Genomic DNA, 20,131 nt, shown 5'->3' with positions numbered 1-20,131 from the left:
TTTTGGTTAGGGGTCAGCCCAACATGAGGAATTGCATCAAAGGGTGGTATAATTAGAAAGGTTGAAAACTACTGTGCTAGTTACAAGGCTCTTGAAACTTTGTACAAATCTCCCAAGTCTATAGCCTGCTTTCTTACTATCCAGTATATTCAGAAATTTAAAACAACGTTATTTTAGGGGCTGGAAGGGTGACTCAGTGGTTAAGAACACACAGCACTTTTGTGGAGGACATGAGTTCAGTTCCCAGCCCCTCTGTCAGCAGCCCACAACTACTTCTAAGCCCTGCTCCAGGGGATCGGACACCCTTTTCTGGTCTCCTCACTGAGCATCTGCAGTCACGTGTACACACACACACACACACACACACACACACACACAAAGCACACAAAGTAACTTTTAAATGTTTGATTTAGATTTCCCTTGTCCTCTGTAAAGTAAAACTAATTTTAAAAACTTTTCATTCTAGCTTTGTATTTAAAAAAAAATATACCTAAACAAAGCATCATGTGAGTTTGCCCAATTTGTGCAATCTTTATTAAATCATCTTTGCTCCCTTGTTGATTAGCTAACCTAGAAATGAGGCATCAATCTTTCCTCCCAAGGAGAGAGATTCTTTTTTAAAGGAAGCCTGGCGAACCTGGGTGAATGTAATTATGCCTTTCCTGTTAGGAGGAGGAACCAAATACTTTCCCATCGCATCTGAGAGCAGCTTCTACAAATCTCCTGAAAGCAAGCAGCAGCTTCTGTTCTGTTGGTGTCAGTGCAGCCCTGCTGATTGGTGTTCCCGTGTGAGTGTGTGCTGGCACTTGCACTGCAGAAAATACAGCCTGTCTCAAAACACTGGGATTCAGTGACGGCCACTTACACTAAGCAACTGTTGTCATTAGTTGAACTCCAGCTAGTATTCTAAAAAGAGCAAGGCTATTTTCTTCAGTAGGACAAGAGTGATGGTTTGTGTTAATATTTCCAAAGGTCCTCGGATAAAGAGCGTTATACATTATGCTAAGAGTGGTTCCTGTATTTGCTGGCCAAAGAAGATCCTGCAGAAATGTGTACCCAGGAATGTATGAAGAGAAAACCCCACTCAGTGCCAAGACTGATGGGTGTGTAATGGAGGATAAAAACCTATGTGCTTCACACAGGGACAGAGGACAGGCAGGCATCAGCTAACATTGTCTGACGCTTGATTCTCACTAGAGTTGTAGGAGCTTCTACCAAGATGGCACCTAAAGTGCAACCCACAGGCTCCCATCGCACTGCCAAGCTTAGACTTGGATTGGGAAGTGCAGCCAAGGACTAAACCAAAACTAACTCTGAAGTGAGGTGAGGCTGTGAGAGGAGGGAAGACCTAACTTCCGATGTGGCTAAGACAGGGTGGTGACAGACTGCTGAAGGTTTCCTGCCTTAGTCACCACCACTAGGCCCCTGGAGTCATTCTCTAGATGGTGGCAGTCACTTTTTAGGAGCCGGATTGTGTTTTCCCTCGGCATTTTGTAATGGCTTTCTATTACACCAAAACTTGGGGTGCCATGAACCCTAACCAAACATCCTAATAAGCATTTAACTGTTTCTTTGACATCTTCCACCATTTTTATTTTTAAGGTTTACTTTTTGATTTTTTAATGGTGTTTTTATTAATTCTTTGAGAATGAACTTTGTCCTATTCACCATCCCCCCTCCCCCACTACTCCTCGCAAAGCCACTCTCTCTACTCTAAACTCTTTACCCATCCCGCTTTGAATTTTCTTCATTTTTCTTTAAACCCCATCAACTACCCTTTGTGTTTTTCAACAATTCTTGGTAGGGCGTGCCCTGGAGAGTGGTTGGCCAAAGGGACTCACCCTACTACAGAAAGCCAGCTCTCTGCCCCTCCCCCCCCCCCCCCATTAGTTATCATTTGACAATAGCTCCTCAACTCCAGGTGGGATTTCTGGCCTCCCTCCCTCCTGCATACTGGAGTTCTCTGGTTTCAGCTTAAGCAGATCTTCTGCATGGGGTCACAGCCACTGTGGGTTTCGCGTGTACAAATGGCCTGGTGTACTATTTCCTTGAAGTTACTCCCCGCCTCTGGCCTTATAGTCTTTCCAACCCTGCATACCCTTCCCTTCTACTTTCTTTGCATTTTATATATTAGTTGATCTCTTCCTCTTCCATCTGGAAGGTCCTTACTACAGAATTTTTCATGTCTTCTCTTTTCATTATTAAAATACTACCTCAGGTCAAAGCGGCCCTTCCCAACTTGCCCCACCCCCAAGCCATCTACCATTCTGTTCTCTTTCATCTTATTAGTGTCTAAATTTAAATTAAACATTTGTATTAGTTACTTATTTCGTCTGCCACCATACCAAAATAAAAACATGATTTTTCATTTTTTTTCCATAACTGGGACAAGTTGTCTTTTCATAAATGTTTACTGCTTGGCAAAATTAACCTCAGTGTCCCAGTAATCAATGATCACTAGGTGGAGGTAGCGTGGCTCCATGTTCTTTGTAAGATCCCGAGAGACAATGCAGGAGAAGTCTTCAGGAGAAGTGAGGCCACCACACGTCTGGTATGACACATATGCAGAAGACCAGAGTCATGTCTTTAGATTAAAGATACGAATGCAGGAGTAAAAGAAACTCCAGCTGTCAGCTCACTTGCTGTTCCCACAGGTCATTCATGGTAGAACACTGTTTTCTTTGGATCTTGTTAGACACAAGAGGAGGTGCTGTGGAGGATATTGAAACAGACTGTAGTGTATCCAAGAGAAATGGATGAGGTGAATGATAAAAACACTTTCAAGGTCCTTTTTCCTCCAAAGCGAAATGGGCTGAATTGGAGAGGAACCTGGGTCACAGGATGTGTTTTGTTGTCGGAAGAATTGTCATTTCTATACAGTGCTCTATCAGGGAAGGCAATGACAGGGCAGGGGAATGAAGAAGTGCAGCCATAAACCAGAGATGATGGAATCGACCATGTAGTAGGGAAACTGGCATTAGCGAGACAATATGAAAGCTTATTCATGGTACAGGACAGAAGGCAATATAGAGACTGGGGGTGCAGATGGGCTGGGAAGAAATTGTGAATAAATTTTCTTTATTATGGGCCTTTTGGGGGTTTTTTGTTTTGTTTTATTTCATTTGTATCTCCCAGTGGAATTAAGAATCAAGGGTAGGGTCCAAACCAGCAACCTGTGCATGGCAACCTCCTTGGGGTCGAATAACTCTTACAGGGGTCTCCTAAGACCACCAGGAAACACAGACGTTTACATTACAATTCATAACAGTAGTAGAGTTACAGTTATGGAGCAGCAACAAAATGATTTTACTGTTGGGGGTCACCACAGTGTGAAGAACTGTGTGAAATGGTTGCAGTATCAGTGAGGTTGAGAATCATTGAATAGCTCTGTGGTTAAGAGCACTTGCTCTTGCTAAGGACCTGGGTTCAGTTCCAGGCCCACACATGGTAGCTCAGAACTATCTTTGAATGTTTGATTCAAGGGAATTTGACACCCTGTTCTGGCCTCTAGATATGCACATGCGTGCAGGCAGGCAAAACAAAAAACAGAAGAAGACAAAAACCAAAGAGCTTGTACGCATAAAAATAAAACAAATGAATCCCATAGAGATGGGAAGAAGATTCTGGAAGTCTAGAGAGGTGATACCCTGTAGGTTACAAGCCTAAGTGTGACAGGGTCACAGCTAGGTTGGCTTCTAGCCACTATGAATGCCCAGTAGTCATGAGCTGAAAAAGAAATGGATCAGAACAACTCCTTCGCTGTAAACATCCGGCTGCTCGCAGCAGCATTTTTGGAGGAAGGGTGTGACAAAATGGACTGACAGATAGATATACTCTAACACGCTAATCATTTATTGTGTGAGTAATAGCCTCCATATTTTTCTCATTTTAGGTGGTTAAATGGCTTTAATTGGGAGGGACTGAAAGCACGGAACCTTCCATCACCTTTGCGAAGAGAGGTATGGTGTTTGCTAGAACTCTTCCTTGATCAGTTTCTAGGTACCAGTTTTTAAAAACAGATGTTGTGAGGGAGGAAGGAAAGGAGAGGGAAAGAGAGAGCACATACATAAGAGAATTTAGATTTTAAAAAAAAAAATACTTCTTATTAGGTGAGTCTGTCGTAATAATTGTCATATACAGACTTAAATAGTATTGTTAGGGCTGGAGAGCAGGCTCACTTGGTAAAGTGTCTGAAAGACCTGGCACCTGCATAAAAGGCTGTGCACTGTAGTGTGTGCCTATAAGGCCAATGGTAGGGAGGCAGAGACGGGAGGATCCTTGGATTCACCAGTGAGCTGTTCTTACCAAATTGATGAGCTCCGGGTTCAGTGAGAGACGCTGTCTCAAGATATAAGATAGAAAGTGGTTGAGTAATGACTCTTAACATCACTTTCTGGCATCCACAAGCATGCACATACATGTGCGGTTTGCAAATACACCTGCACATGCATATACAAGCACATATATGCAAGGGAATACATACAAATAAAAATAATAGTATTGCCTATTTGATGAGCACTAAGGTCACGTCTCAGAAATGAATTATAACCCAGTTTCATCTAAGTCCCAGAGTTCTCAGAGGTGCTCAGATGACAGTTGTAATATATTTTTCATCTGATGACACATGCTAATAAATGTAATTATAACTATATATAAAAGAAATATTTATATTATTATAGAAATAGAAAAAATAAACTAAAATATGGAGTATTTAAAGAATGGTGAGGAATGGTTAATTATGAGACTTTTTCATGAAAATAAGAATTTTATAGCTAAAACAGAATGGAAATGGAAGAATAAGAAGCGTGTATGTGTATGTGTGTTAAATGATCAATAGCTATCAAATCCCCTCCTGTGCTATTTAAATTATAATGAATGTAGTCCAGGAAATTAGGTAAGGTCACACTTTAATTTATGTGACTATGTCAGGCTAGAAACTTCATTTTCAACAACATTTAGCTTTTGTGAAAACTTTCGATGTGCGGATGTGTAATGGAAGACACAGGCTTCCATAACTCTTCCAGATGGCTCTCATAACTTTAGTAGAATGCTGACCTGTTAGTTCTTGACACACTTCTCCCAAGTCATGATTAGCGTTCTCTCAACCTATGCTGTCCAATGTGACACGCCTAGCCACAGCGGTGACAACCCCAGGAGCTGACCTCAAACTCCCCCTATGCCATAATAAATCACAATAGTATCATAACATGTTTTCATCTGATTGCTTAATCAGGTGTTCTGTAATTTGCTTTAAGTAAAGAATTTCAAACCATCGGGTTACAAAATAATTTAATACCACAGTCATTTAATTTTCCTAGTTGCATTTCAACGTCACTAAGATTTTTGGATTGTCCATTTGGTTACTGTTTTGCATACTTTATAGGGATAAACTAACTGCTCAAATTCAATATTGGTAAGAAGCTTAAATGTAAGATGAGCTCTGATAAATTTTGATATCAAAAAAATATTTGTTTGGGAAGCACTTCTTGCCTTGATAAAGGAAGGTAGGTAGTACTTATTTCATCTTTTCTTTAGGAAATAATTCTTCATGTTGGGTAGCTCCTGATGAATGTAACCAACAACAAAGTCACTTGCTTCTAATGCGATGACCTCACTAGGCTGAGACTGACACAGGGCAGCTGATCGGCCATCTTTTTTCATATGCAGTGTGGAAGAGGTTGCAGTGTGAAGGCAGCACACAGGTATAAGTAGCTATACCTGAGAGTACCGCCATGCTTGGCCATCCTTGTTCTCACCTTTGTCCTATCCTTTTTCCATCAGCTCAGTGGGCCCATAGATCACAGCTACTTTGACAAGTATCCTCCTGAAAAGGGAGTGCCTCCGGATGAGATGTCAGGCTGGGATAAAGACTTTTGACAGAAGAAAAATGGAGACATGCCACGGAGAAGAGCTGTGATGAGCAGCAACACAATGCTGGTGATTCCGAAGATCATTAGGGGAAAGAAGACCCTGGCTAGTCAGGGAAGGAGAGTGGCCGGATGCGATTCTGAATGAGAACATCGCCTTTAAAAGCTGTGAATCATTCCTGTCCTCCACTCTGTACTTGTCTCAGGTGTCAGAGCTGTCCCCTCCCTTCTCCATGACCCGATCCATTGTTGTTGGCATAGTAGACTTTTCTCTGAAATCTGTTGCTCCCTCCAAATCATAGTCCCCTGTCTAAAATCCTAATAAAATTTAATAAGGCTTTTGCTCTTGAGTGCCTAAGTCATCCAGGTAGAAGGAAAAACAGGAGCAACTTTAGAAGAATCTCTCCAAGGCTCAGCAGACACCAGGGATATATTGTACCATTTTCAAATTGTGTTTTCCAGACATCTTGGGTAGTCAATAGAAGATCACGAATTTAATCTTCTTTCAACCTAAAAATACACCAAATTATTTTTCTGATACTATCTAGGAAAAAGAAAGCATTTGCATGATGCTATCTATTTAGGAAAAAGAATCATTTGCATATTAGTTAGTCATGCTGGTTACTAAAGAAAGCCTGTCAATCAAATTAGATAATTACACTGTTCTTAATAACTTAGAAAAAAAATTAAAACAAACATGTTCCTTTTCCTTTGGCCAGTTTTAATATCTCAGAGACTTCTCCAAATCTTTGTTAAAAACAATTTAAACAGTGTGTTGTGACTAAATGATGGAACCTTTGGGGAGGTTTTACCATATATTAAAAAATATATATTCTCATGGCTGGAGAGATGGCTCAGAGGTTAAGAGCACTGGCTGTTCTTCCAAAGGTCCTGAGTTCAATTCCCAGCAACCACATGGTGGCTCACAGCCATCTGTAATGAGATCCAGTGCCTTCTTGTGGCAGGCAGGCGCACATGAGGGCAGAACACTGTATAAATAATAAATAAATCTTAAAAAAAAATATTCCCACTACCAAAGTAGGAAACATGGTGGAATAAAATACTATAGCCATCTCCTTCCGGGCAAAGATGAAGCATAATAAACGCTGATCGCTAAAGTTGCTGACTCTTTCAAGTTCTGAGATATTTTGTTCAATCCTATTATTACTGCTATTAATAAACCCACAGCACAGAACGATCACGTTTAATTTTTAATGAGAAGCCCATTGACAAATGTTGAGATTTGTAGTCACTGTAGAGGTAATGGCTTTGTTTGAATACATTAGAGTCATGTATATAATTACAACCCGAGCTACCTGGGACGTGGTGTGATTTTAGAAGTAAAAGGAACACCCAGAGTCTGGCCTCTTCCTGTTTCCTATTGGCAATCTTTCAAATTGGCTGAGACTAAGAGGATTTCAAGTGCACTGAACACCAGTCCCCGAGAGTTTTTCTAGGATTGGCAGATGTTGATCAAAATAACTCCCTCCCTTCCTTCCAAAATGATGACAAATGTGTATTTTTCAATCCAACAGAGTAGAAATGGCATCCTGATCCCATATCATTTAGGCTTTTGATTGAATTTTTTATGATAATATTCTATATGAAAAGCACACTTCACCCACTCCACACATGCCTCTTTATTCTTTAGAGAAAGTGAGCTGTCTGTCTCCTGAAGACTTGAGCCAGATAAGCAAGGCCCAGAATAAGACAGTGCACCCTTGGGAAGTTATATTTATACATTTAGAGTCTTTTCGCTTAACCAAAGAGTCTTGTTTCTTGGGGTAGATTTTTAAAGATTATGTATTGTATATAGAAAAGCCATTTTTCACCGGATTAATATAATGTGCTTAAAGAATTTCTAAAGTCTAAAAATATCTTATTTGCATTTGGTTTGTATGTACTATATGTTTTTCCATGTATATATTTTATAATTACCAACATATACAGGTAGAAAACTGATATATTGGATGGCCATTAGGACTGTCCAATTGTAGTGCCACCGCTATTCTTGAGTGTTCCATTATTCTAAATGCAAAGATCAATCCTACATGTATAGAGTTAAAACATAACTCAGAGGTTAGTTTTTCCTATGAGTGGTCATGTCATATGTAATTCCCACACGTGATTTAATGTGTTTCCTTTATAAAGATGAAGATGTGTGAGACTGAAATATCATTTAATCTCAACTTGATGTCTAGATAAGTGGCCTTGGGGAGATGTTTTGCCTTTCAGTACTAGCTTCTCACTTGTGTAACAAAGGTGAGGTAAAGTGATACCTACAGACAGACCCTTACCTGGTACCTGTGAAATGATCCTTGCTGCATAGACGGGTAGATGGGAGCTACTGTTACGATCTCTGCTGGAATTAAAGCGGCCTTAATAACCATTTAGTTCTGAACCATATGTGTCAATGGTGTCTGTACGCAGAACTGTTGAATTAATCAGATCTCTGCAGTAAAGATGGTTGATCAAACGTTGGTGTATAAGGAGCATTAATCGTCACCAAAATGAAGTGCCCTACTTAACGGACCTACACTTAAAATGTGTGAATTAAACACAAACACACACACACACACACACACACACACACACACACACACACACACACACGAATGGAAAGTTATCCCTATATGTTAAAAGCCTTTATATTTTTAATCACTAAATCACTTCTAACTGTCCTTTCCTAGGATGTAATATTAATTTTTCATTCATCAGATTTGTCCACATGGCGTTAAATTTTCATCATTGTAATTTCTTATTTTTTTACATAAGTATTAATGTTGAAGCAGGGGAAAATGGCGAAAAGAAAAAGGTGAGGCCTAGATTTGCAATGCTTTAGTGATCAATCACATCCTTGTTTATCTATAATTTCAAAATAGACATCTAAATTTTTGAAACATTAATCCGTGAAGTAGCAGGTCACAGGGAATAACCACTTAAAATGCATATGGGTTTTTTGACATAATAATACAACCTGATCTTTATTGCCAGATTACACCCCCAGGTTCACTCCCATAAGATTCTACATCAAATGCCAACTGTTGCCTGTTCCCAAAGCCCTGTATTGGCCTTAAACACATATTTCATTCCTGATTTAGTTGTACTGCTTTTGCCTGCATTAGGGCCTGTTGCTGTACCTGTCTAAAAAATTACCCCTAAACTTGCACACTCACTGCGAGCCATCATTTTGTCATTCTCCTAGATCTTTTGTGGCAGGAATTTAGACAGGTGGCCAAGAAAGATGAGTGGTCTGCACCACAGCACCAGCGAGCAGGAGAGTGATCAGGACTATCCACTCACATATGTGGTGCCTGAGCTGGAACTTTTCAGTGGCCAAAACTGCACCAGTTAGCCTGTGCTGTCTGTCAATACAGTTTGGAGTCTTTACACCATTACCAGATCCCTCCATAGCAGCTCTGGGATCCAAGAGAGAGGGTTCTAGTCAACGAGACAGAAGCTGTACTGTTCCACGTGAGTTACTCACAAAATGGCCTAAAATCACGTCTGCTATAGTCTACTGATGGAAGCATAGGCTCACATAGGCATGAATAAAGGGTGCATATATGTGACTTCTTAATGAGGAATATACAAGATGTAAATATGTCATCTTCCCTTGACACTCACAACATGGAATGGTGAAATGACGAAAGGGCAACTGTAATACATTTGCTTTAGGGGATGAGGTATAGTGTAGGTACAGGCAGACTCTAAGAGATGTATTCAACTTGCATCCATTCATCTCAAGATAGATGTGATTCTGGCTCAATACAATAAGGTGGACATAAGAGGACCAGAAATTTCAGATCATTTTTGGCTGCATCATGAGTTTAAGGTCAATCAGGGCATCATGAGACCATATCTCGAAAACTGAAGTTATCTACCAAACAAAAATTCTCTCTTCTTTAGAGTTGCCCAAAGCTAATAACTCTGGTTAATAATCAGACAGGAGAAGCAAGAATAAAGCAGACACAAAACAGGAACATGGAATCCTTGAGGGAAACCAAACATTTTAAAGACAGAGTACAACCCATGACTACAAACTGACCCCTGAATCTTGCTTTCACGATGGCCAGTCTTTTCATGTTAGGAGAACTGCAACTCATGCTCAAACCTTCACGCCTTCTTTGTTTGGGATTTAAAGACACAGGGAGTAGGGTGAGAGTCAATCTGGCTGGACCAGAGAAGCCACAGGTCTGGCTGCTGCTTCTCCTAAGGTAAGCCTTCTGGTCCCTGGCATGTGTGGCTCTGTGGAAGTGTTGTACTTACATTCACCCCACAATGCAACTCAGCCTGGTCCCACATCTGCCTTCCAGACCAACATTCTTATGCAAAATTGTCTTAAGGAAAGGTCCAGATGAGAACCAAACTAAGAAAGGATGTCCGTGGAACACACTTCAGAGGACAAAGTAGGTTAATTTTAAAACTAATAGAATACATAATATGATTGTCCCTGTATAGCTTATTTAGTTTATAGCTTTAGCTAATGAAGTTTCCTTTTTCTCTCTTTCTATGTAATATTTATCAAAATTTGTTCAGGACGTGGGCCTCAATTCAGCAAGAAACAACAATAGTAATATAACTCAGGGATTGACATGCAAGCTCAAAATTGAATTACAGCCGCACCATTTTGAATTTTGGGAGGAAAAGAAAAATCAAGACATTTTGTTCTATTTTTGTCTGACGAATTTAAAATTGTACAAAGGAAAACAACATAAAGTTTGTAAACTTCTTCAGTGAGGGGTGAGGATAGTCAGACACTGAACAGGAGCTGAACGCTGGAAGAACTGTGTGCTGTAGTTAAGGAAGAGCAGTGGCCAGGCTCCAGCCCTGGGTCTTGATGCAGAGAATGGGAATTCCTCTCTAGGTGGATGGAGGAAAGCTAAGGTGTTCAAGGACACACACTGGCTGGGCAACAACTACACAACTCTGATGTTTAAAATGTAAGAACATCCTCAGATCTCAATGGATTGTGGATTTTAGGGTCTGAGGTGCTCCTCTGTTCTGCATCCTGCTTTCATTATGCTTAAGGTTTTTTGTTTTGTTTTGTTTTGTTTTTAAACTTCAAACATGAATACTGTTTCCACCATTCCCTCTCCTTACTCCAACTCCTCTCATCTCATGCCCCCAATTCTTCACGTGTATGTGTGTGTGTGTGTGTGTGTGTGTGTGTGTGTGTGTGTGTGTGTGTGACCCAATGAGTTACATCAGCCTTTTTACAAGAGCATGGGAGAAAAGGTGATTTATAAAAACATGGCACCATACCAGTGACTACCCCACTGAGGAAAACGTCTCTCCCTCACCAACCATTAACTGCCTAGAAACTGTCCAGGAAGGTGGGGCCTTGAGTGCCCTTGCTCCTCCATGACAGGATGCTCATGGGTCTACTCTAGAGAAGGGCTTGTATGGGTAATCATAGCTGCTATGAGTCCAAGAACACCACAGGAATCCTACCCAGGAAAACACTTCACAGGGCTCTACCCCTTCTTCTAGCTCTTATATTCTTTCTGACCTGACTTGCCCAATGGGGAACCTTTTACTCAAAAAATTAGTGAATATGAAGAAAAAGATTCAGCCACATCTTGATAGATTTTCCGTATAATTATTAACAGAGCACTTGTGTTGCAGGACTAGTTACAGATGGTGAGCACAAGGAGGGGACAGAATCCCAGTCCTGATGCATCATCATGTTCGTTAGATACTGATGTTAACAGTAATAGTCCCCCACCAACAAGGACCATCAAATCCCTTTATCTCTATGCTCTGTCTAATGCATTTAATGTCTGTTTTGTTTCAAAGAATAAGACCCACTCTAAAAAAGTAAATTTGAGTCTTAAATGTAGGCCAGATATCAAGTCCTTTTTTAAAAAAGCTCAACGTCTTTAACGTCTTCAGCCTTCACTACACCAAATCAGTACATAGGCAGCTAACTGTGGTGACCTCTTCCATATCTGTATAACATGAGGCTCCTATATTTACTTGGCTCTTTGCACCTCTGAGTTAAATAATTTCTGACTTCTGTCAATTTTGCTTCTAATATATCCTTTCAGCTGTATATTTTTTATTTCTACAATTTAACAGAAATATATAATTTCTCCTCCCTCTTTTGCCTGTCTTTTCATGTCTGCCCTCTTGCTCCCTGAACCCCCCCCCCCCGCAAAGTCATGGCTTCCTCTTTACCCATTGTTGTTATGTGCACATATAAACAACACACTGTGCTGAGTCTGTTCAGTGTTGCCGGACTGAGTGCTTCTCAGAGCTGACCACTTGATACTATATCACTTGCAAAGAAGCAAACTGGCGGCTTCTTGTTGGCAGGAGATGTAGGTTATTGGGAATTGTTGATGGTTTGGAACACATGTTGAAGTTATATTTCTACCAGACTTCTGTTCCCCCGCCCTCTTCGAAAGCCCCAGACAGAGATCTCCTGACACTGCCTGTTCTCTGCCAAGTGTATATGTAGAACTAGTTAATTGTTTGATAAGCTGATACAGGTAGTCATTCAACTGTACAGCTCCCTGAGTGGGAATGCTACCCAATGAACATCATCTACTTCTACAGTACAGTGCACACTGTGATGGCTAGGGAGTGATGGTGGCAACCAACAGTGAAGGTTAGTCCAACACAGAATTTGTATATGGAGAAAGATAGCACATCCTTGTTACTGGACTGGTCCTAAAAGAGAAGAATTTAAAGTCTCGTCAAATAGTGGTCATTCCAATTACTAGTCTGTTTTTTATCACAAGAATATACACCCTAGGTTTAACAGATAGATATGATTCTATAGATAGATAAGGTAAAATAGTTAGATAAGGTCTTCAAAAACCTCAGAGACCTACAGAATATGGCATTTAAAGATTTTTTTTTTAATTATTTTAAAGATTCTTTGACAATAAAACAGGTTCACTCCTGGCAACATCCAGCCTAACTCAAAGAAGATGATGAGCATCAATGAACCTCCTTATGGAGATGGCTTCAAATGTGGCAAACCAACCACTTGGCAAAATGTCCTGGTTTCTTCCATAGACAGAATTCTGCCTCAAAATGGAAAAGCTTGATTGCAGATAGAGCCGACAGACTCTGCCAAGTCAGGGTAAGCACGTCCACAATCGTTCCTGCCTCACAATTATGTCTATCAGATTTATTGGGCCAGAAGGCTGTAGATGATGCCCCACATTATGGAGAGTTTTGGGTGACTATTCAGGCAGCAAACTGCCTCAGTCATTTTCTCAGTTTGGAAGCTGCTAACCTGCACTCCTGGTATACTCAGGTAATTAATTTTATTCTTTCTCAAGTCTCTGATAGGGTTGAAGACCAGATAGTTTAGTTTTACAATTAAGCTTGGTTGTTTAGGGGTTAAGTTTTTTTTAGGTCTATATAGATGTTTTAAGTTGATAAAGACGGGATATGATAGATATTGATTTACATTCAGAATTTTAGATGCACCAAGATAGGAAAGATGTTTTCTTCAAGTTTGCTAAATACAAATAGCCAAAACACTATGAATGTAACATTTATATAATTCCTGATTATTTAGTGGTTCTTCCTGCTGTATGCAGCTTATTGTATATATGTGTAATAACATAAATACATATGCAAAAAATAATAATAAAAGACAAAAAAAGTCTCATCCTGTTCAAAGACAATCAAATCTAATATTTGAAATGGTCCCTCTAGGCCCATTTTTCTCACATTTTTGTGGTGAAAGACACATCTAGGCTCAAGTTCTGCCCCACTTGAAGGAGCCGGTGTTTCCATAGGCTTCACTGAAAACCCAGGCGTTTTAATTGTGAAGTAGTTTAACTATTGCTTTATCAAAATTTTAATCCTTTTTAAGACAAAAATATTTGGGTTAAAATGAGTAGGTCTTTCCGTCATACTCCTTACCAAGATAGAGGAAATGTCTGAGGTGACACGCCTTCGAAGTTGCAGTTAGGTTGCTGTTCAAAGTCTCTGACCGGAGACACACAGCTGTACTCCTTTTGTCCTCTCTGGTGGGTGACGGCCGGCAGCCTCCTTCAGTAATGCAGATACCCCTTGGCTATCGCTGGAACTAGAGAGTCTTCTGTTGACTCAGTCCCTTTTAGCTCCAACTGAGGCCTGGTTTGCAAAACTCTCCTAAGCCACCTACTGCTCACTAAGGACATTCTTTCTGACTAGCTTCCTAGCCAGGCCTAGTTGTAGTTACAAGCTCTGATTTTACACTGCAGAAGGCAGACTTGTGGTAAGCTCAGGCCCTCTCAACCTCTACTGTGTCTTCAAAAGTTACCACACTGCAGCTCACTCAGGAGAAGCATACGAGGAACCCCAAAATAGAAAGGGAGTTGATTTTGCTCCTTTATTCCTTCAGTTCCTTGGTATGGAACACTCTCTTCTTTCTGCTCTGTTCATAATGCCCTACACACACAAAACTATCAGGTCTTTTCTACAAATTGCCATTATTTATATGGGAAAGAGGGAGATACAGAGATCTACATTGTCCTCTCAGGACCAAAGCTTGGCCTGTGACTTTCGAAAGTGTACACTACCTAGGGCTTCCCCAGAGAGCCTCCCAGAATTGCCGCCAACAGGCAAGGGGGTGCTTCTGACCAAAGAACTAAGGTTTATTTTCATAATGGAAAACCAAGCTCTCATTATTTATTCAAGGAAATCACTTCTCTTTTATGTAAATATACCAGAGACTTACATCACAGAGACAGATTCTATCAAACAAGATCTTGGGCTACAGTGTGGATGAGCGGCTGTGGGAATGGAAGTCAACCAAGGGTCAGGCCATGTCTTCCTGAGTAAATGATGTGTAAGCCAGATCTGAAGTCGTCAACGATCTCTATGCAGTCCCCCATTGAAATCCTAAAGCATTTTTCTCATAAATAGAAAGATAGTATTTTAACTCACATGGAGCTACAAAATACTTAAGCAAAAAAATCTTAAGAAGAAAAAAGTTGAAGCAACAAACTTCCTGACTTTCAGTACATTACAGAAGTGCAATTACACTGCTGTGTGTGCAAGCAGACACAGTGATTGACAGAAGAGGCCTAGAGCAAACCACACGCATCAGCCGTCAATATTTAATAAGGGTGATAATAATGCATGATTTGGAAGCATAGTTTCTTCAACAAATTGCACTGGAAATACTAGACATCTGCATCCAAAAATATCTGTATTTTGCCTCACAAATAAACTCAAAATGAGTTAAAGATTTAAGCAAAAGGCCTGGCCATGCAATTCCTCAGAAGAACACATAGGGAAAAGATTCAAGTTTTCTAGCAAACTGACAGCGTCTGCATGTCAAATACACTGTAACAAGGTGAAAGGGCAACACAGAGATTGCAACTCTCTCTCTCTCTCTCTCTCTCTCTCTCTCTCTCTCTCTCTCTGTGTGTGTGTGTGTGTGTGTGTGTGTGTGTGTGTGTGTGTGTGTGTGTGTACCCTTCCTAATGCTGCTACACTTTAATACAATTCCTCATGTTGTGGTGACCACAATCACAAAATTATTTTTGTTGCTACTCCATAGCTGTGATTTAATACTGTTATAAATTATAATGCAAATATTTGTGTTTTCTGATGAACATTGAGGGTGGAGATCCACATTTTGAGAAGCCCTGATCCAAGAAATTTTAGTTTTATATTTCAGTAACACTAACCTGTCCCTTCAGCTGATACTTAGTTACACCATGTTTCATTTCACAGGCTTCAGTAACAGTGTATAACACCCTCCCAGTTAGATTAATGTGGTGCTCAGAATCTAATGAAGTTCTCACAGTGCTCTTGTTGTACTTCTCTGAATATTTCAAAGTCAGGTTTACTTCTAGTTGTCCCAGGCAGAGCTGGGCCATTAAATTTAATGTATTACTTTGCACCCAGGGCTTGCTGGTGCTCCTGTTGGTACAGCTTGTGTTCATGGTATGTAAGCATGAAAATGAATCCACAAGATTGATTTTTAATAATTAGCACAGTATTGCCTACTCAGGGAATTTACCCACAGAATCATGTAATGGTCCAGTATTGTTTTTTACTCTAGCCAACTATCTAAAAGGACTTATAGGAAAAAGAAAGAAAGAAAGGAAAGAAAGAAAAGGAAAGAAGAAAAATGGAAGGAAAAAATAAATTAATTCTGATAATATTGACAAATAGGAAAGTCAAACAATGCCATTTTGGTTCAAATAATGTGCTATTACCAGTAGAAAATTTAAATCCAACTGAAAAAGATTCTTCCTACATGTATTACAATTTTAAAGATCATTTGGTAAGGGAGCATGTTAGGTAACACAAGGGTTGTTACAGGGAGGAAATGGGCATATATGTGGGTTTATTTTATTCTACATATGTAGTGTATTTTCAAAAATAGAAAAACTTATACTTAAAACAAATAATATAATATTTATAATAATATAATAATTAAAATATTTTAATTTTAATAATTAAAATAATTTCATTGATTCTCTAGGACTTTTACATCATGCCCACCATCGCACTCATGATCCCTTTCTGCCTATTATTAATATAACAGAACACACAAACCTGTTAAATATGAGCCAGGAGATAATTTTACTCTGCAGTGACTTCCCATCTCACTTAGAAACTAGCAGGAGCTGGCTCCCTCTATCAGTCCCTCCCTGACTTAATACTCTTCTGTCCTCACTGGCCCTATTCTAGCAAAGTTGCCTTTCTTGGTTTTTCTTGAACTTGTTAGGAATAGTGTCATTTCAAAATATCTGCCAAGAATTTAGGTTTTTACTTACAGATATTCACTTTCTTGAGTTTCAGTTCAGACGTGACCGCCACACTGTTTTTTCTCTAACATAGTAAACACTGCAGTTATTTACTTCTTTTCTGTTTCCCTTTCGTAAAATGTAACTTCAACAAATTGTTCTCTACTCTGTTTCTAGAATAATACTAGCCATGTCATGGGCATTTAACATAAATTCTTTTTGGATAAATGAGTACTTGAATTGCTGATGAGGTAACTGAATCTGAAGAGTTAAATATCTGCATCCAGGGTTCATAAAACTCTGAAACCCTTGTCTTCTGACTCTCCAGTCTAATTACTTTTCCATATTATTGCTTTATTGCTATGAAACCCACATACAAAATTAGACTTTGGCTGTCTATATCTTCTAAATATTTTCAAATAAACAGATTTTGCTTTCTTATAAGAGAATCACATAATATGGTTTGAACGTATTGATTTATTATATAATCTCTCTCTCTCTCTCTCTCAAAAGGCTTGAGTGCTTTTTAAAAGAATTAACACTAATCCTCAAATGTTCAACTAAGCATGGTAAACTATACTGTACATTAGACCAAGTTGTACATAAATGCAAATTTCCATCATAATGCATGAACAGAAATATTCAACTTGCAGAAAATGTAGGAGCTAGTAGTTTGGTTTTTATATAAAATCAAGAAAATTAATTAATTTTCTAACTTCATTCTAAGGTCCAAGACCTAACCTGCCTTTATACACTGCTGTTGAACATTATATTGTTTGCCAAGGAACTGAGGGGGAAAAGACAATGATACTATACGAGCTTTCCATTTAAACTCTGCAAAAGAAACTCATAAAAAGTCATCAGCACTGTACATTCCTTGAAATATCAAAAATATCTCAAAGGAATTTTATCGTATAGCTGACTTAATTTCTCAGGCCCCTTTAAGGCGCTATGTTACTAATATGTTAAATGTCTGGTTCCTCTGCCAAGCCTGTCTTTAATCTCTTGATTATTCTAAAAGGAACTCACATAAACATGAACTAAACGGGGTCCCTGTAACATATGTTGTCAAGTTAAGCTCCTTGGCTCAAGCATCATTTAGATACATTATTAGAAAGCTAATACTGTTATGATATAGATGTGTAAAATTATATTTCCTTAAATATTAAGTCAGAAATAGAGTAGCTTGTTGGAGCTAGGAAACTCATTTTTGTACAAGTGACTGCTCAGGGTTGGATGTGATATTCCTTGTTCTCTATGGCCTACTTATCATGACATTTCACTTGTGGCTGGATTTGATAACTTCGCATGCCTTCCTTCCTTCCTTCCTTCCTTCCTTCCTTCCTTCCTTCTTTCCTTCCTTAATTTTGAGAACAAGCAAGATAAAGAAGGAGAACCAGAGGAAGGTATTTTGTCAGTATCTGAGTCCAACTACAAAACTCACTGAAGACATTCTCCATCGAATAATTATCACACGGTCAACCTTGTAGTCCCAGGACTAAATGGTTTCCTGGACCACTATGCAGGGTCAGATTCAGGTAAAGCAGAGAACCTCTGCCTCATTCAGAAGCTAGGATGCACTAAGCCTGTGGGCTTGTCTCTCCACTCTAATAACTGGACTCCCTCTAGTGGTACTAGTAGAAAGCTAAGGTCTGGCTGCTTGGATAGGGAGGCACCAATCTAAAGGAAACAGACTGGATGGTCATTATGAGGTGGATGTTTCTGTTTTTGGAGGATCTGAGAGAGATGAAGTAAACAACAGATTCTCAAGCTTCCATATGCGATGCCCTGAAACCTCTCTTCTGTGAGGCAAGATGTAGCTGAGCACTTTGTGGGCTAAACTGCTTTTGCTCCCTTAAGCCTATTCTGTAGGGGCAGTTGTTGTGAGGGGACTTTATTGATGTTTGAATCCAGGATGAATAATGAAATAAGTACAGGTGACTGTCGGGAGAATTGTCTACTGTTTGACCCCTGGCCGCTCCATGCGACAACACCTGTGTGGGACAGGTCTTTGCTGTCTGAACTAAGAAGACAGCACAAAGCTTCTTCCTTTTCATTACTCAATACCTGCCAAGTGCTGTGCTAGGAGCATCGTGGGGCATCACAGGTTTACAACGCAGGGGAAGAGATAAATATTTAATGTCGATATCTAAAGTACATTAAAGAAAGTGTTAAATTCCATAGCCAGAAGGACACAAGAGGGTTACACCTAGAGTGCCAAGGATGAAGCAATCGCTTCTCAGTGGTACGATGAGGAGATATTCTGCATTTTGATCTGGAGCAATGAACTGTCTACCCATATCTGTGCCTGTGTGTATAAATTCTTCCTGTGTTTATACACACACATATATGTATGTGTATATAGGCAGTAAAGGAAAACCCAGTGTCTATTAAAAAAAATAGCAGACCACCTGAGAAAAATTGTTGTAACATGAGCAACAATTAAGTATTTCATTGTTTGAATAAGTAAATAAAGAATTCTTAGGTATGAAAACATAAAATACTGATTCCTTACCAACAATAAAAGAGTTAGAATGATCAACAATATGTGGTGAGTGCAGTTTACTAGAAATTACATAAATTAAATCTATCAGTTAAATTAATTTTAGTTACTATTTAACTATTTGGTTAGCTACACCTAAGTGATCTTGATAATAACAGAATTAAAAAACCTAGTTGAAGCAGCAAAGTTTAAAAAGCTCAATAGTCACTAGCAGTTAGACTATATGGCTAAGAGGAGGCTGTGCTTGGAAGAAAGCCCGTTGTCTTAACTGAAAAATCCTAGATCATTCTATTTGATCAATACTCAAGAGCCTAAAATTCTGAACGTAAACCAATATCATATCTTATCTCTAGCAACTTAAAACATCTATCTAGACCTAAAAAATCTTAACCCCTAAGCAACGACTAAGCTTCATTGTGAACTAAACTATCTGGTCTTCAGTCCTAGTCTCACCAAGATAGGAAAATGTTTGCTTCAAGGTTGCCAAATAAAAATAGCCAAAACACTATGACTGTGACATGAACATAATTCTTGATTGTTTCCTGGTTCTTCTTGTTGTATGTAGTTTGTTTTATATGTGTGTAATAATATAAATGTATATGCAAAAAAATAAAAAAAATATTATTAAAAAAAAGACTCAGGTGCCAGATGCTGGGTGAAAAACCTGTTAGCTCAGAGAGGCAGAGAAAGCACCCTGCTGACCTTCCTACTCAGCTCATGTCTTGATGGAAAAGGCCCAAAAGGCTCACTAGCTCAGCTGACTGCCCAGGAAGAAAAGGCCAAAAAACCCCAAGGTCAAAGGCTTGCCAGCTCAAAGCCCCAAAAGCCAACGGCTGAGGACCTGAGGAGCTGAAGAGCTAGAGAGCTAAGAGCCAAAGAGATAAGAACTAAGTAGCTAAAGAGCTCAAGCTAAAATCCCAAACCTCAAGAGCTAAAGTGCCAAAGACCAAGGCCTTTTACTTCTACATGCTGTCTTAAAAGGCCCTCAACTCAAAGTCCCTCCTACTCTTTAATCTCTGTCAGGTGGTTTCTTGCTCCACCTGTTGACC

General features: G+C 39.4%; 1 protein-coding gene across 2 annotated transcripts in view; it reads left to right on the top strand.

Annotated features, from left to right (window-relative positions):
- Prkg2 (protein kinase cGMP-dependent 2) overlaps positions 1–5,923 on the top strand; it is an 89,904-nt gene extending 83,981 nt beyond the window's left edge. For both annotated transcript variants that reach the window (XM_051170814.1, XM_051170813.1), the window contains 2 exons: positions 3,893–3,959; positions 5,782–5,923. In XM_051170814.1, coding sequence (XP_051026771.1) covers positions 3,893–3,959; positions 5,782–5,877 — 163 coding nt within the window. In that variant the 3' untranslated portion in view covers positions 5,878–5,923. The remainder of the gene's footprint in view (positions 1–3,892; positions 3,960–5,781) is intronic.
- The last annotated feature ends 14,208 nt before the right edge of the window (positions 5,924–20,131 follow it).

This window comes from Acomys russatus, chromosome 28, assembly GCF_903995435.1.
Source record: "Acomys russatus chromosome 28, mAcoRus1.1, whole genome shotgun sequence".
NCBI classification, from domain to species: Eukaryota; Metazoa; Chordata; class Mammalia; order Rodentia; family Muridae; genus Acomys; species Acomys russatus.
The sequence above is the reverse complement of the archived record's forward strand: the minus strand, read 5'-3'. Positions and strand labels throughout refer to the sequence as shown.